The sequence below is a fragment of the Chlamydotis macqueenii genome, chromosome 7 (genome assembly GCF_036417535.1).
Source record: "Chlamydotis macqueenii isolate bChlMac1 chromosome 7, bChlMac1.mat, whole genome shotgun sequence".
NCBI lineage: Eukaryota > Metazoa > Chordata > Aves > Otidiformes > Otididae > Chlamydotis > Chlamydotis macqueenii.
The window spans coordinates 30,771,567-30,798,306 of NC_141562.1; the positions used below are offsets into that span (position 1 = coordinate 30,771,567).

At 40.0% G+C, this 26,740-nt stretch overlaps 1 protein-coding gene across 2 annotated transcripts; it reads right to left on the reverse strand.

Annotated features, from left to right (window-relative positions):
- Positions 1 to 8,312: 8,312 nt before the first annotated feature.
- DCLRE1A (DNA cross-link repair 1A) lies at positions 8,313 to 26,690 on the reverse strand. Of its 2 annotated transcripts, XM_086751648.1 has the most exons (10): positions 25,999 to 26,103; positions 24,926 to 25,066; positions 22,855 to 24,426; positions 20,807 to 20,940; positions 19,512 to 19,630; positions 17,655 to 17,798; positions 16,615 to 16,760; positions 15,422 to 15,576; positions 9,252 to 9,393; positions 8,313 to 8,626 (listed from the first exon to the last, which is right to left on the reverse strand). In XM_086751648.1, exons 3-10 carry the CDS (start codon positions 24,293 to 24,295, stop codon positions 8,460 to 8,462), a joined length of 2,448 nt encoding a protein of 815 aa, XP_086607774.1. In that variant the 5' UTR covers positions 24,296 to 24,426; positions 24,926 to 25,066; positions 25,999 to 26,103; the 3' UTR covers positions 8,313 to 8,459. The 2 variants fall into 2 exon arrangements, with proteins under 2 accessions (XP_086607774.1, XP_010120088.2); XM_010121786.2 differs by lacking the exon at positions 24,926 to 25,066 and having other exon boundaries at positions 25,999 to 26,690.
- Between the last annotated feature and the right edge of the window lie 50 nt (positions 26,691 to 26,740).

Consider the following 26,740-nt stretch of genomic DNA (forward strand, 5'->3'; position numbering starts at 1 on the left):
GCCAAATAGCTGGAGATGGAGAGCGTCTTTCCCAGGGAGCCCGCTTCTGTTGTAGCTCTGCTCTAGACAGCATCTACCTGGAACCACCATAGCGTGGTGCAAGCCTGTCGCCAGTGGCCCTGAGAACTGGAAAAATAGCATACACAAAAAAAAAAGACCAAAGCAAAAGGGAAACGGACCCTTCCCCACATGGCAGGAGTTCCTCATAAAAGTGAAATCCCCAAGCCCTTGGTACGGAAGAGAAAAACAAATCAATCTAAACCTCTATCTCTTGTAATCTCTAAAGAAAGATGAGCCAAGGGGAAAAAAGCTTGGAAGAGTTAGAGTATATGCCTTATTTGTCCTTACTTTTCTGTGAAAAGCACTCAATTATTAGTTGTGTGCTATGAAAACAATTTGGAAAGGTCCACCGCATGTTTGCATTTCTCAAACATGTCCTTTTCCACCTGGAAATGTTGTTCTGGCAGACTGAAAGGATCTTGTATGTTTGCCCAGGATTTCTGGGCACTTGAACATCCCCAATCTGTGCACCAAGCAGCTCCAGTGTTCTACGAAGCCTCAGTCCCGGTGTGCCTGTGCTGCCCAGAGGGTCTGTGCAGACACTGGAAAACCAGCAAAGCACAGCAGCCACATACGAGGAGTCTGCTAACCAGTTCCCGTGCAAATAGTCCTGGCTGGGGCAGCCCCAGCTGAAACTCTCAGCTCTTGGGTTACCGACACGAGAGTTAATTTTGGTGAAGTGATCGTTGGATGAACTGGCCAGGGGTGCATCAGAAGCAGTGATGCAGGTGGAGCGTGGCAGGGATGGAGAGGAAGGCAGACGGCGTGCAGCCAGGCTGGCTGCGTGCAGCTGCAAATGCCCGTGCTGCTCTGCTCACACTGGTGCTGCAGGACAGAGGAAGAGAGCTGTGGGTTTTGTATGGCAGAATGGATATCAAAAGGCCACAGAACATCTTTCTGAAACCCGGCTGACCACAGCCAGCCATGATCGTGCCCTCCGAGAGAGCTACATCCATTTTTTACTCTGTCTCTGTAAGTTTTCCCATTAAATGTTTCTGTCTGTGCCTATAAAACACAGCTTTATGTCCTTCCAACGACTACCACCATCAGCCACGAAGGTGGCACAATATTTTCACCCAGGAGGAGCCCATGTTTTCAAGTATTTGCTCCTTATCAGCCACATATTCCACACCAGGACTCATTTTGCCAAAACAAACTCATTTACATGCTAAATGCCACTGAGCTCATTAAATACCCCCAGGAATTCTGGCATTCTGCCCTCTGATTTGCCCATCCAACGCCAATGTCATTCTTCATGTTTCTCATTTTGCTTCCAAGCAAATGTCCATGTGCTCCTGTTTCTAAGAATAAAGGTGGATTCTGGCAGCGTGATGTTTCTGAGAAATCCCCAGTACTGGAAAGGTAGCTGTGGGGAGAGCAGAGAGGAAGGAAAACTGAGTCATGAGGAATAGCTATAAACAGAAAGATGTACTGGGGGTAGGAAAAAGCCAAGTCAAAGACAGTAAAACTGGAGTTCTGTGCTGGAAATACATTTTTGTTATATTTGGTGATTCAAAAAAAATAATCAGCCTCAGGTTATTGCCTAGCATCAGACAAGTGGCAGTAGAACCTGCTTTTCAAGGCCAGCTAGAGCATTGAAATAACTCAGAGTAAGTGAGTGTCAGGTCTGTCTGGCACCGTGATGAAACATCCACTTTTCCGTGGTTCTGGCACGCTGGGAGTTTCCATCCATTTGTATTTGTCTTGTTTAAGTCCTGCCAATGGCACTCGCTGCTGCTGAGGATCGCGAGGCTGGGAGTAGTGCAGGGGAGTGTTGGCATCGCAGCGTCTGTGGGGGGTCACGGTGATGGCTCTTCTCCCCGCAGGGGACCCACGCGCTGCCTCATCCCCAGGGCTGCAGCACCATCTTGTAACATCCAAGAAGGGTAAAGAAAAGAAGAGCAGCAGCTTCAAGGTGTGCCTTGGGACGTGATCTGAGCTATAGCTCTTCATCTCAGTGAGCAGCCGTCCTGTGTGATGGGCTCCTGCTCGCCTTTGCCTCGTCGTGTTTGCTCCCAGCACTCCCAGCGCCTCCTGACAAACAGCCCAGGATTGCGGCCAAACGAGAAGTGAGGTGTCTGCTGTCCCTGGCAGGTGTAGGAATCAGACTACTCGTTGGAATGAACATCGCAGGAGCAAACTGGAAGGTACCAGACTGGGACATGAGAGCCCAAACACCTGCTGGCTTCAACCGAAGTCACTGATCATTCACTGCTGTCGCTGTGTAATTCGCTAATTTATGAAGCATCACCTTTCATGGCTGGTGCAGTGTGCAGCCCTCTCAAATCTTCGTTGGCTCCAGCACACTCTGCCACTATCGTATTTATTACAGCTGCACACAGAGCCTTTCACTGCCTTTGGCTTGCACTCTGATTTGCATGAGAGCATCTCCAGCCAAAATTAGTACTCCTCTAAGGATTAACAAGAAAAGAGAAAAAAGAAATCTGTTGTCAACAGAAGGAAATGACTTCATTTGAACGGCTTGGTGGACGAGGTGTTTTATGAGCCTGATGGTGTCCCCTGGTTCCTTCCCAGAGGTTTTGGTTTCATTCAGAGATGACTGGCAGCTCCTCACAGGCTGTATTTGACTGAAGTGGTACGGATCAGGCAGTGAAAGCGGTCAGGTGGACGGCAGCTGTCCTTTTGGTTGTGTCTGGTGTGGAAACAGGTTAACACGGGCCACTGGATTTCCTGCGCTGCCCCATCCAGAGCTCTTGTAGAGCTCATGGACCCAAGATCCGCTGCCAGATCTTGAACTGCCAGCCTCTCCAGAGCAGAGGAAGTTCACAGCGGGTTCCTGTGGGATGTAGCCAGGACACTGTCAGCATGCGGTGCTCGGCAAGGAGGCTTAGAAATGCCATCAGGGCAAGTGGGGAGTAGGGCAGGACAAACTCCCACCGAGTAACTCCAGCTGAAGTGGCCGGTGGGGTCTGCAGGTGGTGCTGGCATGGGCACCACTGGGGCGAGGCCACAGAACCCCAGCTCCAGCTGACGGCATCTCCACGGAGCCGTGCCCTGCCTGCCTCCTGCCCTGCTCTCCTCAGCCTGGCTTTTCCAGCATTGTGCATCTTTTGCCAAATGGGTGCAGGGGACAGCATCCCTGCTCCCCCTAGTCCATTAATCTGTTAGGACAGTTTGGTAGTTAGTTATTACCTAACGAGCCCTCACAGCATACCGCTGTCCTGCCGCCCTTCTCCCTCTCCTTTGTCACTGCTGCTTCTTTGTCAAAAACAGAGGCTTCAGGGTGCCACTACTTTATTGTTGTACGGCAGAAAACCAGGAACCTTCACGCGCTGCTGTTTGGCAGAGCCCAGAGGGCACCAACAGCCCATAACAGCCCTGCCCAGCCCCCTCAGGGTGTCCGCCATGGCCCAGGACCCCATTTGTGCCTCCCAGGGCCATCGGTCCCTGCCCCAATGATGCTGTGAGATGCAGCTCTCCCCTGCCTGGCTGTGGGCCCCACTGACCCTCTCCCTGCAGAAGAGCTGGGAGGAATGAGCTGCGCTGTGAGCAACCATGAAGGTGTTAGAGAAAAAACAGGTTCCTGCTGTGCTGCAGAGCTCAGTTCCTCAGATGGTCACTGGGTAGCAGCACAAAGAACCAAATTCCAGCTTCACCGCTCTTGTTAGTGCACTAGATGTGACCAACAGCAGGGCAGAGAGCCAAACAAGTAACACAGCTTTGGTACCAGCTGAAATCCAACCTGTCTTTTCCTGACTGAGGAAGCCCTGCTAGGATTTCTCCAAAGCAGGAGCTGAAAAGTGGATTAGAGCCTGCTGCTGGCAGTGGTGTATTTGTGGAGGTCTCTGCTAGGATCTGACAAAGGACTGGAGTGATCAGAAAAAATCAATGTTCCTTCTCAAAACAGAGTTCACCAAAATCAGCAACCCTTTGCAGGGAGGAAGGTGTGGGCAGCTGGGAAGGGTCAGAGGCAGCAGGAGTCAGTACACGCAGAACCCCACCGCCAGCCCTGATGTTGCTGAACTCAGCTCCAAAGTCACCCTTGTTCACCTTGGTGTCCTTGTGTCACCTTTTCCTCCAGTGCGCTGTTAGCAGCTTTTGCCCCGAGATGGTGAATTTTTTCCCCCTCTTCCATCCTTAACAACCAACGCAATGTACAGAAGGAAAGGTGAATAAAGTTAAATTCCAATGCCAAATGGGAAAGCTTAAAGGTTTTAAGAACTGTTTGGTTTATGTAAGTACTTACTGGAAACTGGCATAAACATGTCACTATCTGCTCTGAGATACCAGAGCAGATGTGACAGAGTGGAAAAGCCTCTCCCCTGCCAAAGTATTTGCTGGAGATTGGATAACAAGGTGCCATTGAACTACAGTGGGTAAAGGTTCAGAGTAGAAAGGGGAAACAGAGAAGGCATCCAGGCGGTGCAGGGCTCTGCCTTTGTGGGCTACAGATCCTCCACTGACACTCATGCCCGCAGAGAGCAGGTAGAGCTGGGTTCAATTCAGTGTGAAGGCGGCTGGCTCCGCTGTGCTGCTTCCCTTATCTGCAAGCAGTGACAGTCTGTCTTGTCCCTTCCTTCTGCTAGAGGGCTGTAAGCTCCTGTGAGCTTTTCTATGCACTTCTGGGGAAAAGCATTAAATTCACACTCCAAATGCACATTTATAATCTGGGCCAACATGTGAAACTGCAGTACAAGAGCTCCAGTGTCTAGTATTAGTACTGACAAACTTTCAGTGATTCCTGTGAATTTCATTCATCCCTGTCATATTTCCCCCTAGATACTAACACTGTGTGTTTTACTTATACTGAGGGTTTTGCAAGTACAGTTGAATAGGAATGGTGGCTATAGAATAAAATTTCAAATTGTATCATTTCATGATAAATCCTAAAGACATAAAGCAGCCTGTACCCCACCCTCGAATGAGATGCTCTTATTTGTTCTGATTCTGAAATGAGAAGCAGCTGGTTTTCTGTAGCTAAGGGAGGATGGGGAAGTTTGGGCTGCATTCTCTTGTTCTTGAAACTCACCTGCTTTTTGTCCCCTACCAAAGAGAACTCACCAGAAATTAATCAGACACAGAAAACTAATCAAGGCAATAACTGCATCTTTACCCTGACATGGTAACAAGTCACCAAATTCAAAACACAGACTCAGTAAAAAAAAAAATAATCAATCCCTAATTGCTTGGAAGATGTATCTGAAGTCACACCATTTTAAAAACCAAACAAACATAAACCACCATTTATCTTAACAGCCTTTACTAAGCACATATGAGTAGACAGGTTTGATCAGATAAGAGAGATGCTTTAACCATCCCAATGCCATCTCACCTCCCTTCGCCACTCCGTGTTACTATCGATAGTTATTTCACACCAAGGCTTAAAAAGACTCTTAGCACCTTGAAGCTCCCTTTAATTGTCCAAATGCTTTGAGTTTGCAGTCTTCACACTTGTCTTCCCAGAAGCCTCCTCAGTGGCAACAGTGGGCCACGAGTGCAGGTCGCAGCCAGCCTGTGACCCATTGCCTGAGTCAGCACTGTGAGCGAGCTGCTCTCCTCCTCTCCCCTTTGCCCTCCCTCTACCCTTTTCAAACAGCGTTGCTTTTAGCTCATTTATCTGCCTATTGGGGCGATATGTAATCAGAGCAGGAGTCCTGATGGGAAAAACAAAGTGATTCTTTAGAGTGGTTGGCTTCAAAAACCATGCTGGGCGCCGATCAAGCGAGTGTTACAGCTGCCCCTTTTGTTTGCTTCGCCTCCTGCCCCGAGTCTGTCAGCACCATGCAAACTGGAAAAGCCCATCCTGCTTTAGTAAAACCTGGTATTATTTGTGTCAGTATGTGACACTCATTTGATGTGAGGGTAAGGACACCGACTCACCCACCCCACTGTCCAGAGGACTCTGGTCTAGTCTCGCCATAGCACAACAGAGACCAAACATCCCTGTCTAGTGACTTTGAAAAAGCAAAGCAGTACTGGCGGTGCAGTTAGAACCACCACTCTAAAGCAAAATAGCGAACGTTTTCACTCATGTATCTGTAGTGCTAGCATTGCCAAAAGACTGAAAAAAACATTCACTCCTTCGTTATGACAAGCGGAGCCACTCCCTAAATTCTAATTAACTATACCTGCGCAATAATGCTGCAATCAGGTTTATCACAGGTCTGCGCTCCCCAATGGGCTTACGCTGCTGCTATCAGAGCCATCCCTTGGAACAACCTAGACAAGGGAAAAGGTCCTGCTATTTTTTGTGAGAATCCTTTCACAAAACTCTGGTTTAATTAAATGGTTTTCCACACCTGCTTATATGTCCTCCTAGGTAATCTAAGCAATCTAATCCTGTTATTAATCTCCTTCCTTTACAATAATGAGAACAAAAATAATAATTTCTACTTGAGTTTGGATTCTGAAAAGACTTTGTTGCATACGTAGGAGGCCAATTAACTGTGTAACATGGAGATCTCCTAACATGAAGGTGGACGAACTGCTGCAGAATTCGAGTCTACCCACAAAAACCAGCTGGTAGAAGCGCAAATACAAACAAGAAAGAGGGAGGAATGAGAACAACCAGCGGGCTGACACAGGAATACCTACAGCAGAGCAGGCAACTGGAAACAGACCCCAGCACATAGACAAAAAAAGGAACCCAGCACAAAACCCATTCTGCTTTGCTGGCTGAAGTAAGCCTGTTACCATCTGTTCCAAATCAGGGCAGGATTAACTGGGTCAGTCCAGCAGTTGCCAGTGTCAGTGTCTTCCAAGATACATCATTTCTGTGGTTAGTTTCAGAAATAAGTTTGCTTTTAAAAAAAACAAAAACAAAACAAAAAACCAAACCAAAACCCAACCCTTCACTCTGGGTAACAGGGTGGAAACTGACACTAGGAAGTAAAGGGGCACAGAGAGGCAACAGGTGTTTTGCACCTACCAGCTGCACTGAAAGCTGGATTGTTTTAGTTCTGTTACCACCTGGATACAGGCTAACTAATGGAACTGCAAACCTGTAACAGCATCAGCACCTGGAGAGCCTCCACACATGTTCATTCTCTGTAGGAATACTCATTCTTGAAAACACAACTACGGAAGCAAGATGTCAGAGCTGTGATCAAGATTTTGACTTCGGGTGCTTATTCCAGCCCCTCATACTTGGTGCAAAATTAGTCAGGAAGAAGACTTGGAAGGCAAAAAAACCCATGCATAATTCCTTAACAAGTCAACTGCTAGAAGCATTTACCTGCCAAATACAATCCTCAAATTTGGTCTGACTTGTACAAAGCATTAATTCAGGTCTGGTATTTGCAAGGGCTGTAAAAGATACTTTTTCATACAGTTACTCCAAAAAGGAGTGGAATCCTAGGAATAAGCGTGCCAATCTAAAACAGTTCACAGTTCTTGTGATAGCTAGCTAGCATAATGTTTTATGTCAAATAGAAAATTCAGATTCCTTTAATTGCTTCATTTAAGCAGAAGCATTGACAATGTTGTATGTTAGTGAATGTACTGAAAGAACTGTGAATCTGTACAAGAACTTTTTTCCATCAGACTTTCACAGTTACTTCTCTCAGAAGACAGAAATAAAACCAAATGACTTCACTTTACAGAGTTTCTCACCCAAAGACAAGGATCTGTTCATACTTAGACTGATCATTAAACAAATGTTTTCCCAAAAAAAAAGGCATTGAAGTCATTGAATTTGCACTACTAGGACACAGGAACAATCCTACACAAGCAACACAGACAGAACATTCACTGAAGATACTACAGACAAGTTCATCAGATTAGCAATGACAATACTGAAGAGAAACACATTTTGTTCAGAAAGAGCACACAGGCTTCATGTAGGTTCTTTATTTAAAAAAAAAAAATAAATATATATATATAATCAGAAAATCTTGAGCGGAATGTAGGTAGCAATGTCTTTTATAAAAACCATTCTCCAAAGTACATGTGCTGCAAGAGCCCGAGCCAATCCTCTTTGACAAGGTAAATTTTGTTTCCAAGATTTAAATCACAATAGCCAGTTCTGCTTCATGAAACTGAGCTTCTCTGAAGCCTGAATTGACAGCATGTGACATAAGCTTAGTATCATCTCATTTACTGCAATTACTTCTTTTCAGAAGTTATTAGCTCAGAGGCAGTTTCTTCCCCTGGGCATCTCCATAATCTAAGAAAAATTCAGAATGGGGAAAAAGGAGAAAGATAAAAGTAACTTGAAATATGCATTTGCAAAAAAAGTTAAGTTATGGGAAAAATAGGTAGTAGGTACATAAGGAAGCAAGGTGCCTTTCCCCCCCGCCCAAATTCAGCTTTCTCAGGAGAACGGCAGCTTAGCCCTCCCTAATGAAAGCTCCATGGAAAAAAGAGTTACATAAAACTCACATGAACTCACAATTCCTACTCCAGCCTACCTCCTTTGAAATATACATTCTTCTTTATATTTATTTATGACTACTGCCCTCAACCATCCAGTCTCTAAAATGCTTCTCCATCAAGCTTCTGGCTCTCCAGTCACCAACATTCACGGTGGGGATGATTTTCTGTGGCTTCAACCACTGAACAAAACGCTTCATTTCCAAGTAACTGCTGTGTTCACTGTAAGGAATCCCTGAAATGAAACAAATCACAGCGATCTGTCAGTCTACCGTAGCTTCTTGCCAAAATACTTTTGCAAGCCTTCCAACTAAGAAATACTTCAGGTTATATTTTTTAAAATTCATATTGGATATCTGAAGCTTATAGCTAAGGTAAAATGAAAACCCAGATTTTCCTTCTGGAAAAAATACCTTGCATTAAGTTACGAAGTCATTCACCAGTGCAAACTGAGCGACACCAAGCATTTGCTTAAATTAATGTTAAGAGATTCAACTCCACCCACCAATAAAAACTGAGAGGAAGACCTACAGTCTTTCACAAATGAGTAAGGTATGGAATGAAATCTTGGCTCTGGAACTGCACTGCCACCAGCATCGGTGAGGCCAAGACTTCACCCCTGAAGCCCCTACCTATGTCAGATAAAAGCCCTTATATGCAAGAGGAGGACAGAAGCAAAATGTAGATAAAATCTGCATTTACGGTATTCTAGATTACTCAGTTCACAGAACTCTCCTGGAGAGATCCATCTGTTCAGTTTCTCAATGAATTATCAGAAAAGGCATCAGTTACAACGAACAGTAGGAGTTTCCAGAATAAAGACATGAAAAGCATCCACACAAAATTAAATGCACTCATACCATATATGGTGATCTTTCCTCTTGTCTGAGGTTTGATATCCACCAGAGAAACGCAGGAATCAGAGTAGGTCCAGCCAGTAGGTCTGAAAGCCAGAACTTGATCAAAATTCTCAGAAAACTTATTCAAGTGATCCTGCAAGCCCTGTGAAAATAATATAGTGCATACTTAATCCCATTAAATAGCTCATTAGGCTAAAGGTTGGAGATCTCATGATGGATAACATTTTAATTTTCATGTTTTGATATGTTTTATTTTAAATACCACCCGCCTTGAAATTATTAATGACAAATATTTATATTTGCAGAGCACCTTGTACCTTAGGATCTCAATTGTTTCATCTGAATAAGTACACATTAACAGCTATGCATTACAGATCAGAACACATGAGGCATAATCACTTCTTCTTGTAGATCTTGCCCCCTAAGTCATTCATTTCCTCCACTCAGCTGGAGGTCAGCACTCTTGCCATTGAGTGGTGATAAAACATGGTGAAAGCCGGCTTCAGTGCAAAATCATCTGGTTAAAGTGCCACTGACATCCTGACATCTGCTTATGCCCAGAAGCGTTTAGAGTTAATAAAGCAAGCTACCCCAAAAATGCAGCAAGCCAGTGCATGAGCTGAGTATTGCTCTGAGTACTACACTATGTTTTACCACATCTCCATTCATGATAGGAGGGGAAACTCCTCATCTCTTCACTTTAAAAAAAATTAACTTGAAATAGTTTCCAAGTTGGCTAAGTTAGCCTTCGATGTTGTTTAAGCTAGGACTGGGAAAAGGATGAGAGGAAAGTATAAGGAATGTACAATCCTACTCCTGAATAAAGTGAAGTCAGTATTATTTCAAACCAAAAATAGAAAAATCAATTTCATCTGTCTTGTATAAAATCTTAAAGGCACATTCTCCATTTGAAAGCCCTAGAAGATTATGGAATTCAAAATCATAAACTTTTTATCAGCAGCAGGAAGAGGAATACAAAATAAGAACTGATTTAAAAAAGGGGGGAGAGGGGTGTGGACAGGCTGTGATTGAACACTAACTAACCTGTCAGACACTTGAAAATTATTAAGCAGGGAAGCAGAAAGTTGCCTATGGCACTGCCACATTTAACAGCACTTTTGGTACAAACGTCCAGTAGCAACATACTGAATCCATCAAACTGGGCACGTTAAAGAACAAGAAAAAACCCTGCTGCAACCCGTATGTGTCGTTCAGTAACAGAAATTATGGCTAGTCATCATGACTCTGCAAACCTTAAGCCTTCTCTAGATTAAAGATATAACTAGCAATCATTCTCCCTCACACTTCATTTTAGGAGGATTAACATTTCTTCATGTATTTGCTCCCCTGGCTTTAATGAAATATAAATACAGCATTTCAAATACAATGATTAGGATATTAACCAATGCTAATCTGCTTTCACATTTTGTTATATATCAAGAGCTCATTTGCATTAAGGATGCAATTTCAATCTCATAAAAAAGGTATTTGTGCATTTCACTCACGGGCACTTCCGAAAAATCTCACCTCAGAGCTAGTACAAGGTACTACTGAGCTACGCACCATAAAAGAGGTGCACAGACCTGAAGACCTCAGTTCTCTGGAAAACATCCACTGCATATTCAAGCAGCAGCTCAATTTTTGACTGTTACAAAAAATTGTTTGTTACAAAAGAACCATGCATGCATTTTAGAAAAGATGGCTTCTTTCCACAAAACAAATTACTACAGTTTTTATTTATAACAAATCCACTTCAAATACACATTCCAATTTCTTCTTTTATTTCTTTAGCCAATGCTGTTCTAAAACTTCAACCTTCTAAAATGGAAAACATATTTCATTGCTAAATCAACCTCTTTCAATCCCCATGACAGCCTGTTATCTACAGGTGTTGCTGAAGTCAGCAGTACAGGCAAACAGATTCCATACGACAGGAGAAGAGTCCAACATGATTAAATAGTTAATTTACAATCAGCCCTAACACCACTTAAACTCATTTGGCTTATTCACAAACATCTATTCATCAGCACACACAGCAATCCTTGTATTTTACAGAGTAAAACCAAGTACTGCTGTGAAGTACCACACCTATATCAAGTACACTTGCAATATTGCAGTAATTCATGTTTTATTTTTATAAATACTTTCATTACAAAAAAAAAATCACACATGTAAAAATTACACATTTTAAAAATTTATGTAAATGTTATCCATTAAGAACATCCAGAACATTAATCTGAGCATGTAATCTAATTTTTGACCCAGGCAGCACCCGAAGAAAGTTTGAAAGCAACGCCCAAAAAACAAACTCTTCAAGAAAGCCAGAGCTACACATATGAAAAACCCAAATGAACAAAAAGAACCCCACCCAATCCAACAGCAATATAACAACACAAAAAACTTACTCCTCTGCCATGTATTTTTGCTGCCTCTGATCCCCTACGGCTTGCTCTTTCTAATTTTACCCTTCAGATTTCACACATCTTAGCCAAACACCCATTTCTTAGCCAAAGACTGGTTCTTTTCAAGGGGGCAGTCGGAAGGTCTGGATAAAATACATCAAGTCTGGTGATACCCGGCCAAGTATTCAATACTATGAATGGGACTGCTTTCATCCCAACTACAGATCAAGACTATCTACATGAATTTATAAAGCAGAAAAGATACACTTTCTTCTCAAATTTGAATTTGTTTCTTCAACAGATTTCTGGGGCAGTGATGCAACTCCTGATGCAGTGACAGAAAACTGCTCAGAATTCAATACTCAGATAAATGTTTGAACACAAAAAATGATGGAAACATTCAAGGCAGGTAGCACAGTTTCCCTCACTGTGGCTGCATTTGTATAGAAATGTGTGTATCTTGACACAGACAGCTCACGCAGAAAAGGAAACACACCATACATTATTGTCACTAAGTCTTTGGCCAAGTGAAAATCTAGGGTATAAGCACATATTCTAAGGATGCTGTGGGTTTACAAAAATCATCTTTCAACCTGTCAAAAAAAAAAAACCCAAAAACAAACACTTTCATTGATCCACCTGTTCTTCATACTGGATTTAACACAATTATAGTCACTGTTCAATTTTGTTTGCTTCAGTTCCAGGTAGAAGATACCAACATTTGTCTTTAAATTCTGGTTTGAAGGGGAAAGACAGAGAGAGGTTTCTGTACTTTTCTAAGCACCTGTGGCTTTTTGGTGAATGACGCTCTCTGCTGAATCAATACAGTGTTTGTTTATAAATCATACACAAAACAGCTAAGCTAGTCATTCACAAAAAATAAAACAGCTGACTCTAAAATGAAAAAAAAGGCTTGATATTACTTTGGAAAATAAACATGGAGAAAAGTAGATTTCAGACAGCCGGACAATGCCACCAAAAGGAAAAAAATATTCACAACACAAAAGACTGCAAAAATACTTCTGAGATTCATGAATATGCATTCAAAAAAACCACCAGTTCAATAAAATTTTTAAAATGTAACATTTTCCAGCAATCTGGAGACTCAATGATTAGGCAAAAAAAAAAAAAAAAAAAATAGCCCCTGATCACAGTAGAAAGACCAGCCACTTGGGGTAGAAAGGAAAGCTGTGGGCATCCAGATGGAGTCTTGGAAGCAGTCAGCTATGGAAACATGAAAGTTTTCCTTGGGCAAGTACAGTTTTATCAACAGTTACCGCAAACTAGGCTTCAGCTGTGGTAAGCACATGTAGCCTATGTAGCTTTTTTTTGTTCTCTACCTAGAAACAGACCAGAGAAGTTTTTCAATAATAAAAGGCAGAAGAATCATGCACACAGTTCTTAGAACTATCAAGCCTGGAGCACAGAGAGGTTTGTTTTTTTTTCCTATTAGTAAAGAGTGTAACAGTGAAAAACAGGGTTTAAAACTGGGACTTCTAGGAGATACTATAATATACCATCAGGGTTTGGCCATCTGCATTCTAGTAAAAAGGCAACTGATGTATGAGATCCCACACATACTCAATTTACTAAGTAAGGACTGAATCTGAGCTTTTGACTGAGAATACTCCTGTAAGGATTTCATAGATTTGTAGATTCGCAGCTGAAAATACACGAGCAGGAAATTAGCCCAAATTAAGAACTAGGATTGTTGTTTTGAGCAGGGCTAGGGATCAAATAAAACAGAAGAAGTAGGAGAGACCCAGAAGATAACGAAGGCATTGGTATTCAGTGATGAGGATCACTAAAAAATTCTGTCTTTCCCAGTAACCTGCCAGTAATTCAGGACAAAACCTGTATAATCCAGCACAAGACAAAAACATGCAACTGGAGATGATGACATCAACATTTACTCCATCTTTAAAAACAGGATGGCATCACTCATCATTTTTTAACTAGAATGAGATTACAAATGATCACATAATTTATCCTTTAAAATATTGTCTTTTCTGAGTTCACGTTTACTGATGCTGCTGAACATAAATGGGCATAAGAACCCATCTTTAAGCATTTAACATTCTCCACATTTTACTGATAGTACATTCCACCTGGGCATTCATCTAGCTACTGGCTTCATCGGACGTTTAGCAGGAAGTCTGTCAATCAGGCCTGGCTTACATGGACACAAAATTATTGACATTGCAACAGCTTCACACCTGAAGTCAAAGCCCCAGTACAGAGGGCCACGGCTGTTCCAGCAGCACTCTTGGCCACTAGATCACCGTGCCTTTAATCTTTCCTGACCCTTTCCGGGCTCCAGGTATCGCTTCTGGCACACTGTAGATTTGTCTAGAACCTCCTGTTCTCAGAGATGAGGCCCTGCACGTGATACAATTGCCCATCTCTGAGAAGTAAAGCTGTCTAGACATCGTTGTGCTATGATCACACCCTCTGCCTCAAGTCCAGCTATGGGAGTTTGCCATACACGCTGGGACACATGACAGCAGAATCACATAACAACCTAAAAATCTACAGAAGATACTAAAATATATTACTGCTTAAGACAACACAACGCATTAAAAATAAATCCATACACATTTCCATTACTAATTTTCTGCCCCACCGTGGAAAAGATTATAGAACAACATTAAAACATTAAGATATTAAGTTTCATCTCCTGCAGCTCCCATCCAAATCATATAGCCTCTTTTTCTCCTTTTTAGGTCAACTCTAACCTTGACTGGTCCTGCAGCTAAATACCATCTTGCTCTGAGGGATTTGCTTGAGATGGCACAGCAGGCCTGAAGCAAAGCAGGAAAATTAATCCAAGTTTGTAAGGCGTAAGCAACCATTGTTTTTCTCTTTCTTCCAAGTTACCTTTAATCTAGAGCCTGCTGCTCTGTCTTAATGCCATTCTGTATTTTGCAGTCTGTTCAGAAAAACCTTATTTTCCCGCAGGAATTAGTCACCTTTCCTAACCAAGAAATTCCCACAAAAACTCCCAACAACAAAAACCCGCTGTCTCAAGTCTCAACCAAAATGTGCATCTGGAGTCAGCTTTGATGAAACAATGTCCTAAAATAAATTGGTTTGCTTGCTTTTGCTACAAATACTAGAGCGTGAGGTGTCCTTCAATTCACTCAATGTGTGTACTTTTTTATGTGGGAGTTTTCATTTTTTTCTAAGTATCCTTAACTCCATGTAAATCATCAGCACAGAAGGAGAGAGCATATTGTTTTAAAAGATGAAAATAGTAGTATAAATCATGGAAATTGAACTGAAAGGAACATTGAGAACCTTATTTCTTTTTTTTAATCAAACACCAGACTGGAAGTTGGGCTGCCTCAAAAAGGAGAGACTCATGGGCAGAAAATCCTTTTAGTCCTTTCCTCCATCATACCAGGTAAAAGGCTGAAAACAGAGACTCCATGTCACAATATATTAATTGTTAATAGGACAGATCCTGCAGTCATTACACAAATCTACTTCAAAAAGGCCCGCAAAGAGCCACAGCCTTTGAACAAACCTCATCTTATCTTGTACAAGCACTGCACTGAAGTGAAATTACACTTTCTGTGCATCATATTTGGAGACAGTTATTAATGTTTAATTCCATTTTATTTTCAATGTATTGCTACATGTCAAAACTCTACTAAATAAATATGATCTGACAAGAGGTTAAAAAGCACCAAACACAACACTGGTCAGGAGAAGCCAAGAGTAAGATTAGCCAGCAGGTTAATCACAGAGTATATTTTCTGAACTTACCTTAAAATTAATTTGCATCATGGGAAGAATATGAAGCAAAGTACCATCCCAGTCCATACTGATGAGGGAATTAACAGCTGCTGACTCCAAGCACTGCAGTGTTTTGTACTTATCACGGGACATACTTGCTTTTGACCCCAGAACTTCAGCAATTGCTTTAGGATTATTTGGGAAGAAATCAGATAAATAAAATGAGAAGAGTACTTTTTTTTTTTTACTTGTTTTGGAGATATTTCTAATTATTGCATTGGATCATTTTTACTGTTGAAAAAATCCATATTCAATAGAACATAGTGTTTTGTATTCTAAAATTAAGAAGAGAAACTTGTAATGGCTATTAAAAAAAAACTCTGGCTCCTACGTTTTAGCAGCAGAATTGTATACGACAATTGGAAAGAGAAGGAGAATAGAAGTGCTTTGATAAGTTCTGAGTTATATTTCTTCTGCAGAACGTTACTGAGATGAATCTGTATATTTATTTCAAAGATGCCAGAAACGTGCAGGTTTTGGAATATGTGACAAACAGCCCACATCAGAGACAGGTTAAATCTCAGTGAAAGTAAGTCTTATATTGATGACTTTAAATATACTGAAAAGCACAACTGGCACACAGCTGCCTGCTCTAGACTACACATTTGGGCAATCATGTTGGTTCCTAATGCTGTGACTGAGTGAAGCATAGCACACAAGATTTTCATTAAGATAGAAAATATATGTTCTGTTTTGGGGAATGCTTTGTTCAAATAGATTTCATTAAAACTGATTACTATAAATATTTAGGAAAATAAATAATAAAAACTAGGAAGGAGAAACTGTTAGCAAAATAGAAGTTTAAGAACAATTATATCCCTTTGCTGTTTCTTGATACCTTGAAATTATTAACACCAAAGAGGTCACAAAGAAGTAATTTATGGGTTTTTTTTAATGAAATAGGTTCATTCATTTAGTATCCAAATTTGCCTTCTGTATATCTGGGATGTTTGTAAACATGGCAGAAAATTAGTTATTTCAAAAAGTTAAAACTTATTGATTAGAAAACTAAAAAACTAGCAGTAGGATTATTAAATATATTTCACTTCTTTACACAGTATCTGACCACCAAGACTAAGCAACATTTATACCTTCAATAAAACAATCTTTTAACACTGACTTAGATATTTAGTTATTTGATTCAGTACTCTTCTTTTACATACCTAAAAAAACTTTTTCTTTTCCAATGGAATAGGTGCCACAGACAACTAGAGTACGTGGATTTAAAGTCACGGTCTCAAAGGCAGTATTGACTGCAAACTGGACAACCTCTTGTTGAGAGGGAAAAGTGTATTCAGGACTACAGTATCTGGAGCATGGAAACAAGATATAGAAGACATGTAAATTTACCAACAAGGCCCTCAAAACCGCATGTACACAATACAAAGTAAAGAAAGAGATGTTATCCTTCTACGTAATTTCAGTCTACTTGCAATCTATTTATTAGAAACACCAAGGTGCCCAAATGGAATTGCTGCAATAAAATTCACATTGAGTATATCAGTCTTTTCTCTACAACCATTCACTTAGGTCTGACACTGACACTGCAGCTTTTCTCTCTATAAATACCAAGTATTTATTTCGAGCTAGATATTTGTATCACATACTAATTACATCCTTATGTCTATTTTTTGTCACGCACACAAACCATAACATAAGGCGTTATTCATTTGTAGAAACATATGAAACAGAAATAAAAGACTGCAGCTGGACATTAGTCATCATACACAGAAAAACAATTTTATATACATGAGTCAGAGCAAGGTCTAATGAAAACCTAGACAACAGATTTAACCATTTAGCATTCTTCCGCTCTTTGAATTCCCCCACACCCTTTTTCATAGCACAGCTGAATCCACATAAAACCAGTGTTCCATGAACCTCGTTTTAGAGCTGAACACTCAGCGTATGAATTTTGACACCCAGAATTTAATACCACTTATCAATAATAAGGTCATCTCAGCATATACTTCAGCATCTTTTCCACTACCCACTTTTATTCTCTCATGTCACAGCATAACAGATGAACAAGCTAGACATACATGGACCTTCAATAAATATTTGATTTTATTAAACACTAAATAGAGCTAACAAGTGTTAAAATAGTAATGTCATTTATACTTACATTTATTTGGTTCATATCAAGTCATATTGAACTGAAAGGAACTTTATATTAGGAAAAAAAAAATTAAACACTACTTACGTGGTATCAAGGTAAAGGGTATGGACCTGTTGACCAATCAAAGCAGGGTAGCGCTCCATGGAAGGATCTGCCCTGAAGTCTCCAGTGTGCAGAATAACTGTTCCACTCGGTAGACAGAAAAGGAACATTGTTGCACCTGGACAACTGAAACAAACAGAAAACCCCATACAAATTATGTTAGTTCTCTATACTGATGAACTGGCTTAGGAGATATACCACCCTTCAGTAGCAGGAAGGTTTGCAGAACAGCATTTTAAATCACAGCTACTATGCAGCCTAACTTAGCTAGAAATTCCTGGTTTCTAAAGGAACTTTGAAGCTAACCTTATGGCCATAGACAAGCTAAATTTAAGTGCTCAGCTGAGATGAAGGGAAGAAAAAAAAATAACAATCACACCAACAATAAAGTAATCAAGCATTAATTGCCTTTTGGGGATGTTCTGTCTTCTTCTAGGTAAGTTGCAATCTGAGGTTCTACTACTTGATTTAAATGGGAAACAGAACACCAAAGAGAAGCAGCATTCTTATTCAGGAGAAGCAGAATTTTATTATTGCGGATGCATCTTCATTCCTGCAGGACTTACTGAAGTATTTCCTTTTAAATTCTATTTGTAGATTTTAAAAATTATCCTCCATCCAGAATTCCCTGGTTATAAAAACAATTCTCTTATTGGCCCCAGTGAATCCATTGCGCCTTCTGCAGTTCCTCGCCAAAGCTGTCTGAAGGGCAAGTGCTCAGACTGGAAAGCAACAGCGAGGCTATTTTGGATATGAATCATCTGTAAAGGGTAAATGAAATCTCAAAGAAAGGAAAAACTGTCACGAATCAGAATTAAAATGACAGAATTGGTGAACTCTCCAAAAAGCTGAACTTTGTACCTAAGGTCAATACACCGTTTAAATTCAAGCAGAGGATCAGAGAGACAAATGGGAAAAAACGAGAAGTTTCCAAATTACATAAGCAACAAGGCTTCCTTCATTCCCAGAAAGGGTTCTCAAAAGACTTCATGGAATCTTATCTCTCCAACTATAAACAAATCCTAAGATAACTAATATTCAAACCAGCTGTGACACAGTGCTGCATTTCAATGCATAATTCAGGGAAAAGACTTGTCCTCTAGCTCATAGCCAAATAAGGTACAAGAGGCAGAAAGGCAAGAGCACAGGGCTGGAAGTCAGGTGCTACTGAACCTTAAATCCAGCATTACACACAGTGCCAGCGTAACGCTGGACAAAAACATTACCCTTTATCAACAAATCCAGTAGAAGACTTGTTGCACATTTCAACAGGCTTTTTTTAAAATTCAGTTTTCAAAATGTTGGCTAGGTTTTGTTTCTCCCAGGATGCAAGGTACCACATTTGCTAGCTGAAGATTTCACTATCTTCAGCTGAAGCTACAGAAACCTAACATATCTGATACTCAGATGTAGGATGTTCGCAACTAGACACCAAAACCCGGAATGTCCAGACCACTAGAAAAACCCTTCAACCTCTCAACAGCTTAAGAATTATGGAGCTATGTGTGGTTGACACTGTGTACTCATTATAAACAAACAAAATGAAGTTAAACTAAATTATTAAAAAAGACTAAGTTTCATTTAAAAAAATAACTCACCTATTTCAAAAGCTAACGACTTCCAAGAAATTTGGGCTCCTACATGCCTAATTCACTTCTGAAGTGAAAATGCGTGTTACTAAGCATGTTACTAACTCAGGTACTGGAAGTATTTTTACCCTTATTTTTTCAGATCCACTGAAACCTAAAGATCATGAAAACATAAATTGTATCTGTACAGCTAATAATCTTTAATATTCTATACATACAAATGTTCCACAGCAAACGCAGTAATACATACTGATTGGCATCGAGCAACACCACTTTGATCCCATTGACTATACATTCTGTGTCCATCGGCAGCACATGGACATACTGCTCTTTGACTCGAAGCTTGCTCTTCACCAGATTGCCAGTTATCTGTAACAGGGAAAGGATTTAATATGGAATAGGAACAAAATCTAAAAAAAGCCTTTGTTTATTTTAGAAACAAAAGCTCTCAAAGTCAGACTGTCTAGTTTAGAGAGAAACTATGAGATCCTGAGCATGAAAGCCTTTCAGTAGCATTTCACCTCTCAAAATGCAAACTGAAAAAAAGCTGTCTTAAAAAAGCCAACTCTTAAAAGCCTGTCAACAGGTTATAGATTGGAATCAGGGGGAATAACATCTGTTACATACTGCCAAGTTAAGAGGAGATGGGAAAAGCCTTATTTAAATAACTGAAGAAATTTTCAGGTCGCAGGCCCTGGATCTTATCACAGAGGACTGCAGTTACTCCAACACTTGTTGGAAGGGCAGCACAGGACACAAGCATTTCAGGAGACTTCCACAGTAAATCAGAAATATTTTTTTGATGCAGATTCTGGATGGGTCAATTATCATGTTATGAGTAAAGAAGAGTTGGTTGGACATATGACAGATAACAGCAGTCTTGGCCATTCAGCAGCCTGAAGCACAGGACACAGAACCAGGCTGAAACAACTCCACTTACTTAATGTGGAGAAAAGTTGGCTTAAGTGGAATCCAATTTCAGACCTCCATCACTTGAATACAGTTACAGAGAAGATGGAGACAAATTCTTCTCCATGATGCACACAAAAAGAACAAGCTACAGTCTCAAGCTGCAAAAAGGGACATTTCAATTGTACGTTAGGAAAATATTTCAGAGTGGGTAAGCACTGCAACAGGTTGCAAGGAGACGTAGTGGAACCTGTCCTATCTTCAAAATTTGACAGACACAGGCTCTTTGCAGTCTGATCTAACTTTGAAGTTAGAGATGCACTGCGCTGGAGATCAGACTGTATGACCTCTAGAGATACTTTTAAATGTGAATCTTTTTCATAGTATCTAGACAGGGAAATTTCACTGATATTCTTATCAGTCAAATCAGGGTAAGGATTTATTACAAGGGAAACTCGGATTCCCCTATACATATTCACTGTGTCTAACTAACTCAACAATGGAACCTCTCATCTTCTATTTACTTTCATCAGTATAAAAGTGATTATAGTTGTATATGGATTTGACAATATTTAGTAAGCTTAAAAAAACCCAACCAAACGAACAAACAAAACCAAAAAAACCAAAACAACTTACCCTATTACAGTAGATTGGAAACATGAAGTTTTTTGTTAGCCCACAATAGTGATCAGAGTGAAAGTGAGAAAGGAAATAAGCTGTGCAGCCTTCAATTTCTCCATACCGGAAGGCATCAACTGTAAAACCAGTTCCTACAGTAGAAAGGGAAGAGAAGCAAGTCAGCAAACATACATAGTTCAAACTAGTTTCTAATGAGATGTTCCTTTTCTTTTTTCTTTCTTCCAAAATAAAAGGGTATACAGTTATCCTGCATACAGTTGAAGGGGCCATTTAAAAATGAGCATGGTTTGCATATGAGTTAACAGACACAATAAATATTTTCACTTATTAAAATAAAAATTCAACAGAGTGTTCACACATAAATACTTTCACAAGCCTCCAAAATATCTGTGGTTCAGCTGCCATCCTACACAGATGGCACCTGGTTAAGCAAATAAAACACATTTTTCTGCATTCAGCTGGTATTTTTCAAAGTTCACATAGATTAAAATCTAATACCAACATCTTAACACAAAATAAAAGCGGTAATTACAACTTAACGCATTTTGCAATCAAACTGCAATTTTTCAATTATTCTATTTTAAGAGTAATATTAAATGTATACTACCACATCATTACCAGGCAAGCAGTCTGTGGTCCTCCAATATATCTGCTGAGATGAAATGTGACTGATTTGCCATTGTATGCTTTCAGTGAGGTGCTGTTTGTATAAACATGTTGCCTAAAGGCAGCTGTATAGAAGACAGCCCTTTTCTCTGCAAATATCTTTTTTTTTTTTTTTTTTTTTTTTTTAAGATGCAACATACTGACAAATGGTCCTTTCACACTGGGTTATACTTTCTTAAAGCCACCAAATAGTGCATAGAACTAATTCATCTGATGGCGCTCAAATATTTCTCATTTTGTGTTACACACATTTCCCAGATCTTCTAGGAGAACTAGAAATAGTTCTGCTTACTTGAGGGTAGAACGTCAAGTATTCGCAACTCCAAAAAAACCATAGCAGTCTGCTAATTAAAAATCACAAACAAAAAAAATCCCCAAGTGTTTGAGAGGTACCAGACTCAAAACTTCAGGGAGGCTGAGTTCTACTAAGCCACGAGGATAAACACATATAATTATCAACATAGAAGATACAGTCAAACACACTTCAAATGTAGTAACAAAATTCAGAACAAAGATAACACAGATAATAACAAAGCAACTTTAAAATTACATACAGGAGTCTGCTCTTCAAATTCTCTAAGCGCATGGAACCCATGATACTGGTATAACCCCACAAAGACTTACAGGTCAGTCTCCAAGCAGGAGCTTGGCACTTAGGATCACTAATATATTTCCATTTGGCTTCCTCAAATATCTGCCTAAGACTAAGACAGAACTGTGAGGATTTGAAGCTTTTTAAGCCACTGATCCATCATCCTGTGTTTTATGTAATTGCTTGAGGAGATTCTGAGACATTCTTGGCTCTTTCCTTAGCTAAATTCTTCTGCTCGGTTTTCATTTCTTTTTTCACAGTTGTGGTACTTCAATATTTCTAATACCCGTTAATTTAAAACACAAAATTACACTCAATTTTTTTAACATAGTGTAAGGAAATAATTGCTATTGACAGCCCTACTTTCAGGCACAAGTGAAGCAATGTAAGAGATTAAATTCAGGAATTAGGAGTGAATATTAACAAGGGATATATTCAAAATCATTTCAGAAAGTAGATCTGTCTTTCAATACTGCTTATGTTTTTTTACGCTGTCAAAAACAGCGTAAAAAAGTTTGAAAGTCAGTCCTTGAAACAATTTTCCTGAGATAACTATTTCACTGTATTTCATTGATGAAGCCATCACTGACTCTAGTTCTGCAATCACCTTCTTCTGGAGATCTGCAACTACACCAGATTTTATCAGCTTAGATGGAAGAAAGAAAATTCATTATGAGCTGCAGTCTAAACGGTTATGAAGAGTGAATAATACTGAAGCCAAAAATTAGGAAAAAATACCATACGCAAGCCAAAATTAGTTAACAAAAAAGCAAGAGTTATTTCTCACCAGGTATTTTCTTGTAGAAAGGGCAGTGCTTTTTTCTTGTTCCTTCATCTGTAGTAGGTAATTCTTCAAATTTTTTTCTCCACTTTCGTTGGCCACAAGAACTTGTATCTGCAAAAGCTCCTTTTTTACTTGAACTTTCCACAACTGCTTCTACATCTTGCACAGTCCCTTCAGCTTTCCTTTTTTGCTGTCTGGGCCTCTTTCCATTGGGAGTTACTGAACTTGGTATCTGCTTTCCCTCACTCAAACACGTCTCTCCTTTGCTTTCCTCTTTTACTCTGGGTTTTAACCCAAAGAAAACACCAATGTCCATCTGTTTGAGTTCTTTGGCAGAACTGGATTTGGCATTCATACTTGCTAAAGAAAGAGATGGCACTGTTTTAGAGACAGGGCTGGGAAGGCACACAGCAGCTGTATTAAGATTTCCTTCTTTCTCCACTACTGACTGCAAACTCTCCTGGTGAGCTGTTTTTTCAATTGCATTAGCAGTCAGTTTACCTGTATTAGTTAAAATGTTACTTGGATCCCTCAAAACATTACTTTTCTGTGTCAGAAGAGACCCAGTACTTTCGCTGACTAGCAGCGATGATGTCTCAGTAAAACTCGCGTATGCAGAATCCAAAGCACAAGCACCAGTATCTTCTGCCTCTGCGTTACCTGCTTTAGCAGCAGAGGAAATAAATTCTGGCTGTTCAACCTCCTTGCAGCTAAACAGAGAAGAAGATCCACTGGCTAGCACCTCTTGCTGATGCTGATTATCTCCACATGCCGAATTACAGAACTTGCTGTTCATGTGACTCTGAGAAACAGTTTTTACACTATGATCTAGATGGTTCAATGCATTAAGTTCCTCACAGTGGTTTTTTTTAATCACAAAATTTCCCATTTCAGTATGCTCATTCTGAGGCTTCTGCTGTAAGAAAAGTCCATCAAATGTTTTAAACACTGCAGAATTAGATTCTTCATCTTCAAAGTTCTGGACTTTGAACAGCTCATTTTGTGATATTTTTACTCTTTTCTCCTCTTTCTCAGTTTCCTCTTCACTTTCCTCAAAAGTACTCAGTGGTGAATAAGAAATTTCACAGTCGCTGAAGTCCGCTTTTGACTGTAGCAGACTTGGCTGATTTGTATCTTTCTGACTACACAGATCTTGTCCCATTTCACTTTCTTGAGAGCACGCAAAGTCATAAAATTCAAATTTACAACTATTATCTGTGGTCTGTGTAAGCGGACATGTCTGTTGAGGCTTTTGAACATCTGCAAAAGAGGAAGTACTTTCACTGATTATATTTAGAGACTTCATTTGTTGTGAATTCTGTACCATCAACGTACAATCGTCATTTGGGTCATCTTTTACATTATTAGATGGTTTCCCATTCTGTGAAGTTTCTTCTGCATGACTTGGGGAACAGCTGGGCTTTGCAGCAGTAGAATATGTCATCTTCCTTTCCCCAGCGTTTGCTGAAGAGTTTACAAGATAATCTCCTGCCCTGCTTGCTGCAAGTAGAAAATGGCCATAGCGCTTGTAGTGGGATGGAATAGTGGAATTGCACAGTAAACCCTCAGGACACTCTATGAAAACAGTTAGACAGAGAAGTAACATTAACTTAATTTTCAAATATAGTTGGCATAATTATTAAAATACAAAACACACATGCCACACAATTTAAAAGCTTTTTCTCATAAATGTAGCTATTGAGGACAGAAGGCTCAAGGTAAAAAGCAATTTTCAAGCTGCCAAGACCTCCTGCCCTGAGCTAGCTGGAAATAAGAATGCTTCCAACCTAAAACCAAACAGCGCTGCATTATGCTTGAATTAATACACTCCTCTAACAACAAGAGTACTTAGCCCTGTTTCAAAGCTGTGCTAATGAATATGGCTTCTAGTTTAGAATCGTCCCACGTGCAAGCAATGAGCTCAGAGCAGTAGCACCAGAAAAGGCCAGTAGATATGTTTCAAAACAAACCAAATCTCAGTTCTGAGTCAACCTGAAATTCCATTTCAAGTTGTCTGCTGGGTTACATATTAATTAAAAAAAAAAAAAAAAAAAAAAGTCACACATTTACTTACATGAAAAAAAGTATTCAGGATTCAGATGCCAGCAAAAAAGCTGTAGCTGTTCCCTAAAACTTTTTTTTGGTTGAGAGTTTGTTAGCTTAGCTTTTGAGGCTTTTAAGGTGAATGCATAAACCAATCAGAAGGATTTTTCATCTGTTAATTAGGAGAGTAAGAGATGGAAACAAGGTGTTAACACATCTGCCTTAAATTAAAACTACTGCCAAAATTGTGATTAAAGGGCTCACATTCTATTGTGCTGAAGAAGAAACTTTAAGGAAAGTTACAAAGAAATAAAAAGGAAAGTGACTGTGCTACCTAAACAGCCTTTACTCAAGTTTTCTGACTGTATGCTTCCCGTTTTTCAAAAGTTATGATGTGTATTAAGAACATAAGTTGGATACCTGGAGATGTTCAGACACGGTATTTCCTCACACAAAACTTCAATGAGTCAATTTTATTCCTCTTGTACAGAACTCAAGACAAAATTGTGTTGCCTTATGATACAGGAATGTTAATGTATAATTCTGTATAAAGTTCCTAAAGCATACTGGATCAGGAACTAACATTTCAAGTAAATTACCCTAACATACTGAATTCAGCTTCCAGCTGTCCATAGACAACTGGACAAGTCACACAGCAATATGGATACAGGATAAAAAAAAAAAAAATTGATATCCAAGGAGAAAGAAGTTTGGTGTTAAAAGCAGCAACCTCTTAATTGAAGGAGGTTTTTGTTGCTGACACTGACTTAGTAATTTAAACGGGTTCCATTATTTTAAACTGCTAAATTTCTTCAATAAACTACTAAAACTGGAGTTTGATAAACCACCATGAATCTTTATCACTACTCTACGAAGTTTTGAGATTAGATTCTGGTACGAGATTTTCATGTCATATTTCCATGCTCTTCACAAAAATCTGGAAATCTCACATGAAAGTAACACTGGTAAATGATCAGTAGTAACATTCTAAAAAATGTACCATCTCAGATGTTGAACAAAACATGAGGACTAAGGTTTACAGCAATATTACGTGAGAAGCCTTTAACTTCTCTCTGAAGGCTTTTTTCTTAACTCTTTTCATACCTTTTTCAATGGATCCTGGAGTGTCCAAACATTCAGCAACGTGCCATCGAGGCGTCTGGACCAATAGCAAAGAGAAGGGCATCTGGCAGCTTGGACAGTATCCATCATGAACAGGCCTTGCACTTTGTGAGCTCGGTTCTGTCAGGCTACCCACGCTTTCCTGGGAGTGCACGCTGCTGTCATCTTTACTTTCATCTACATCCTGATGTGGCCTTGATCTCTGCTCAGTTTTCTCAAGTGCATCAGTTTTTGCTACACATTTTTTTTTATTCCTATTTCTCTTTTTTTTTGGCCTGCACTTGCCATCACTTACTTTCTGCACAGGTGTAGAGACAGTCTCTGAATTACTCTGATGCTTTTGCTTCCTAATGGATTTGTACTCCCAAATGTCCTCTTCCAACAAAGCATCTTCAGACATGGCAACATATGAAATATTCTCCTTTCTCTTAAGAAACAGTTCACAAATCTATCTTTCTTTCCGCTAATACGTCTTCTCTTCCCTCCACTATTCACTATCTCAGAAGCACCTGAACTCCATTTTAAAAAAGCAACACCGGGCCACAAAACAAATAGCAGCCCGTGATGGGGCAGAAGCATGGTGGATCCTATCCTAAAAATAATTCAGTGAGAGTCTCTGCGAATGTTTGTAATTACTCCCGTTAAACAACACCCCAATCGGTAAGATGCACAAAGACTGGCAGGGTGAGCCATTTCCGACCCCCCCCCCCTCCCGCGATCCCTC

Coding starts and splice junctions, on each gene's coding strand:
- DCLRE1A (XM_010121786.2), bottom strand. CDS start 26,416: ATGTCTGAAGATGCTTTGTTGGAAGAGGACATTTGGGAGTACAAATCC. Junction 17,799..19,511: donor GTGTTGCTCGATGCCAATCA/GTATGTATTACT, acceptor TGTTTGTTTCAG/TTGTCCAGGTGCAACAATGT. Junction 9,394..15,421: donor TGATGCAAATTAATTTTAAG/GTAAGTTCAGAA, acceptor TTATTTTCACAG/GGCTTGCAGGATCACTTGAA.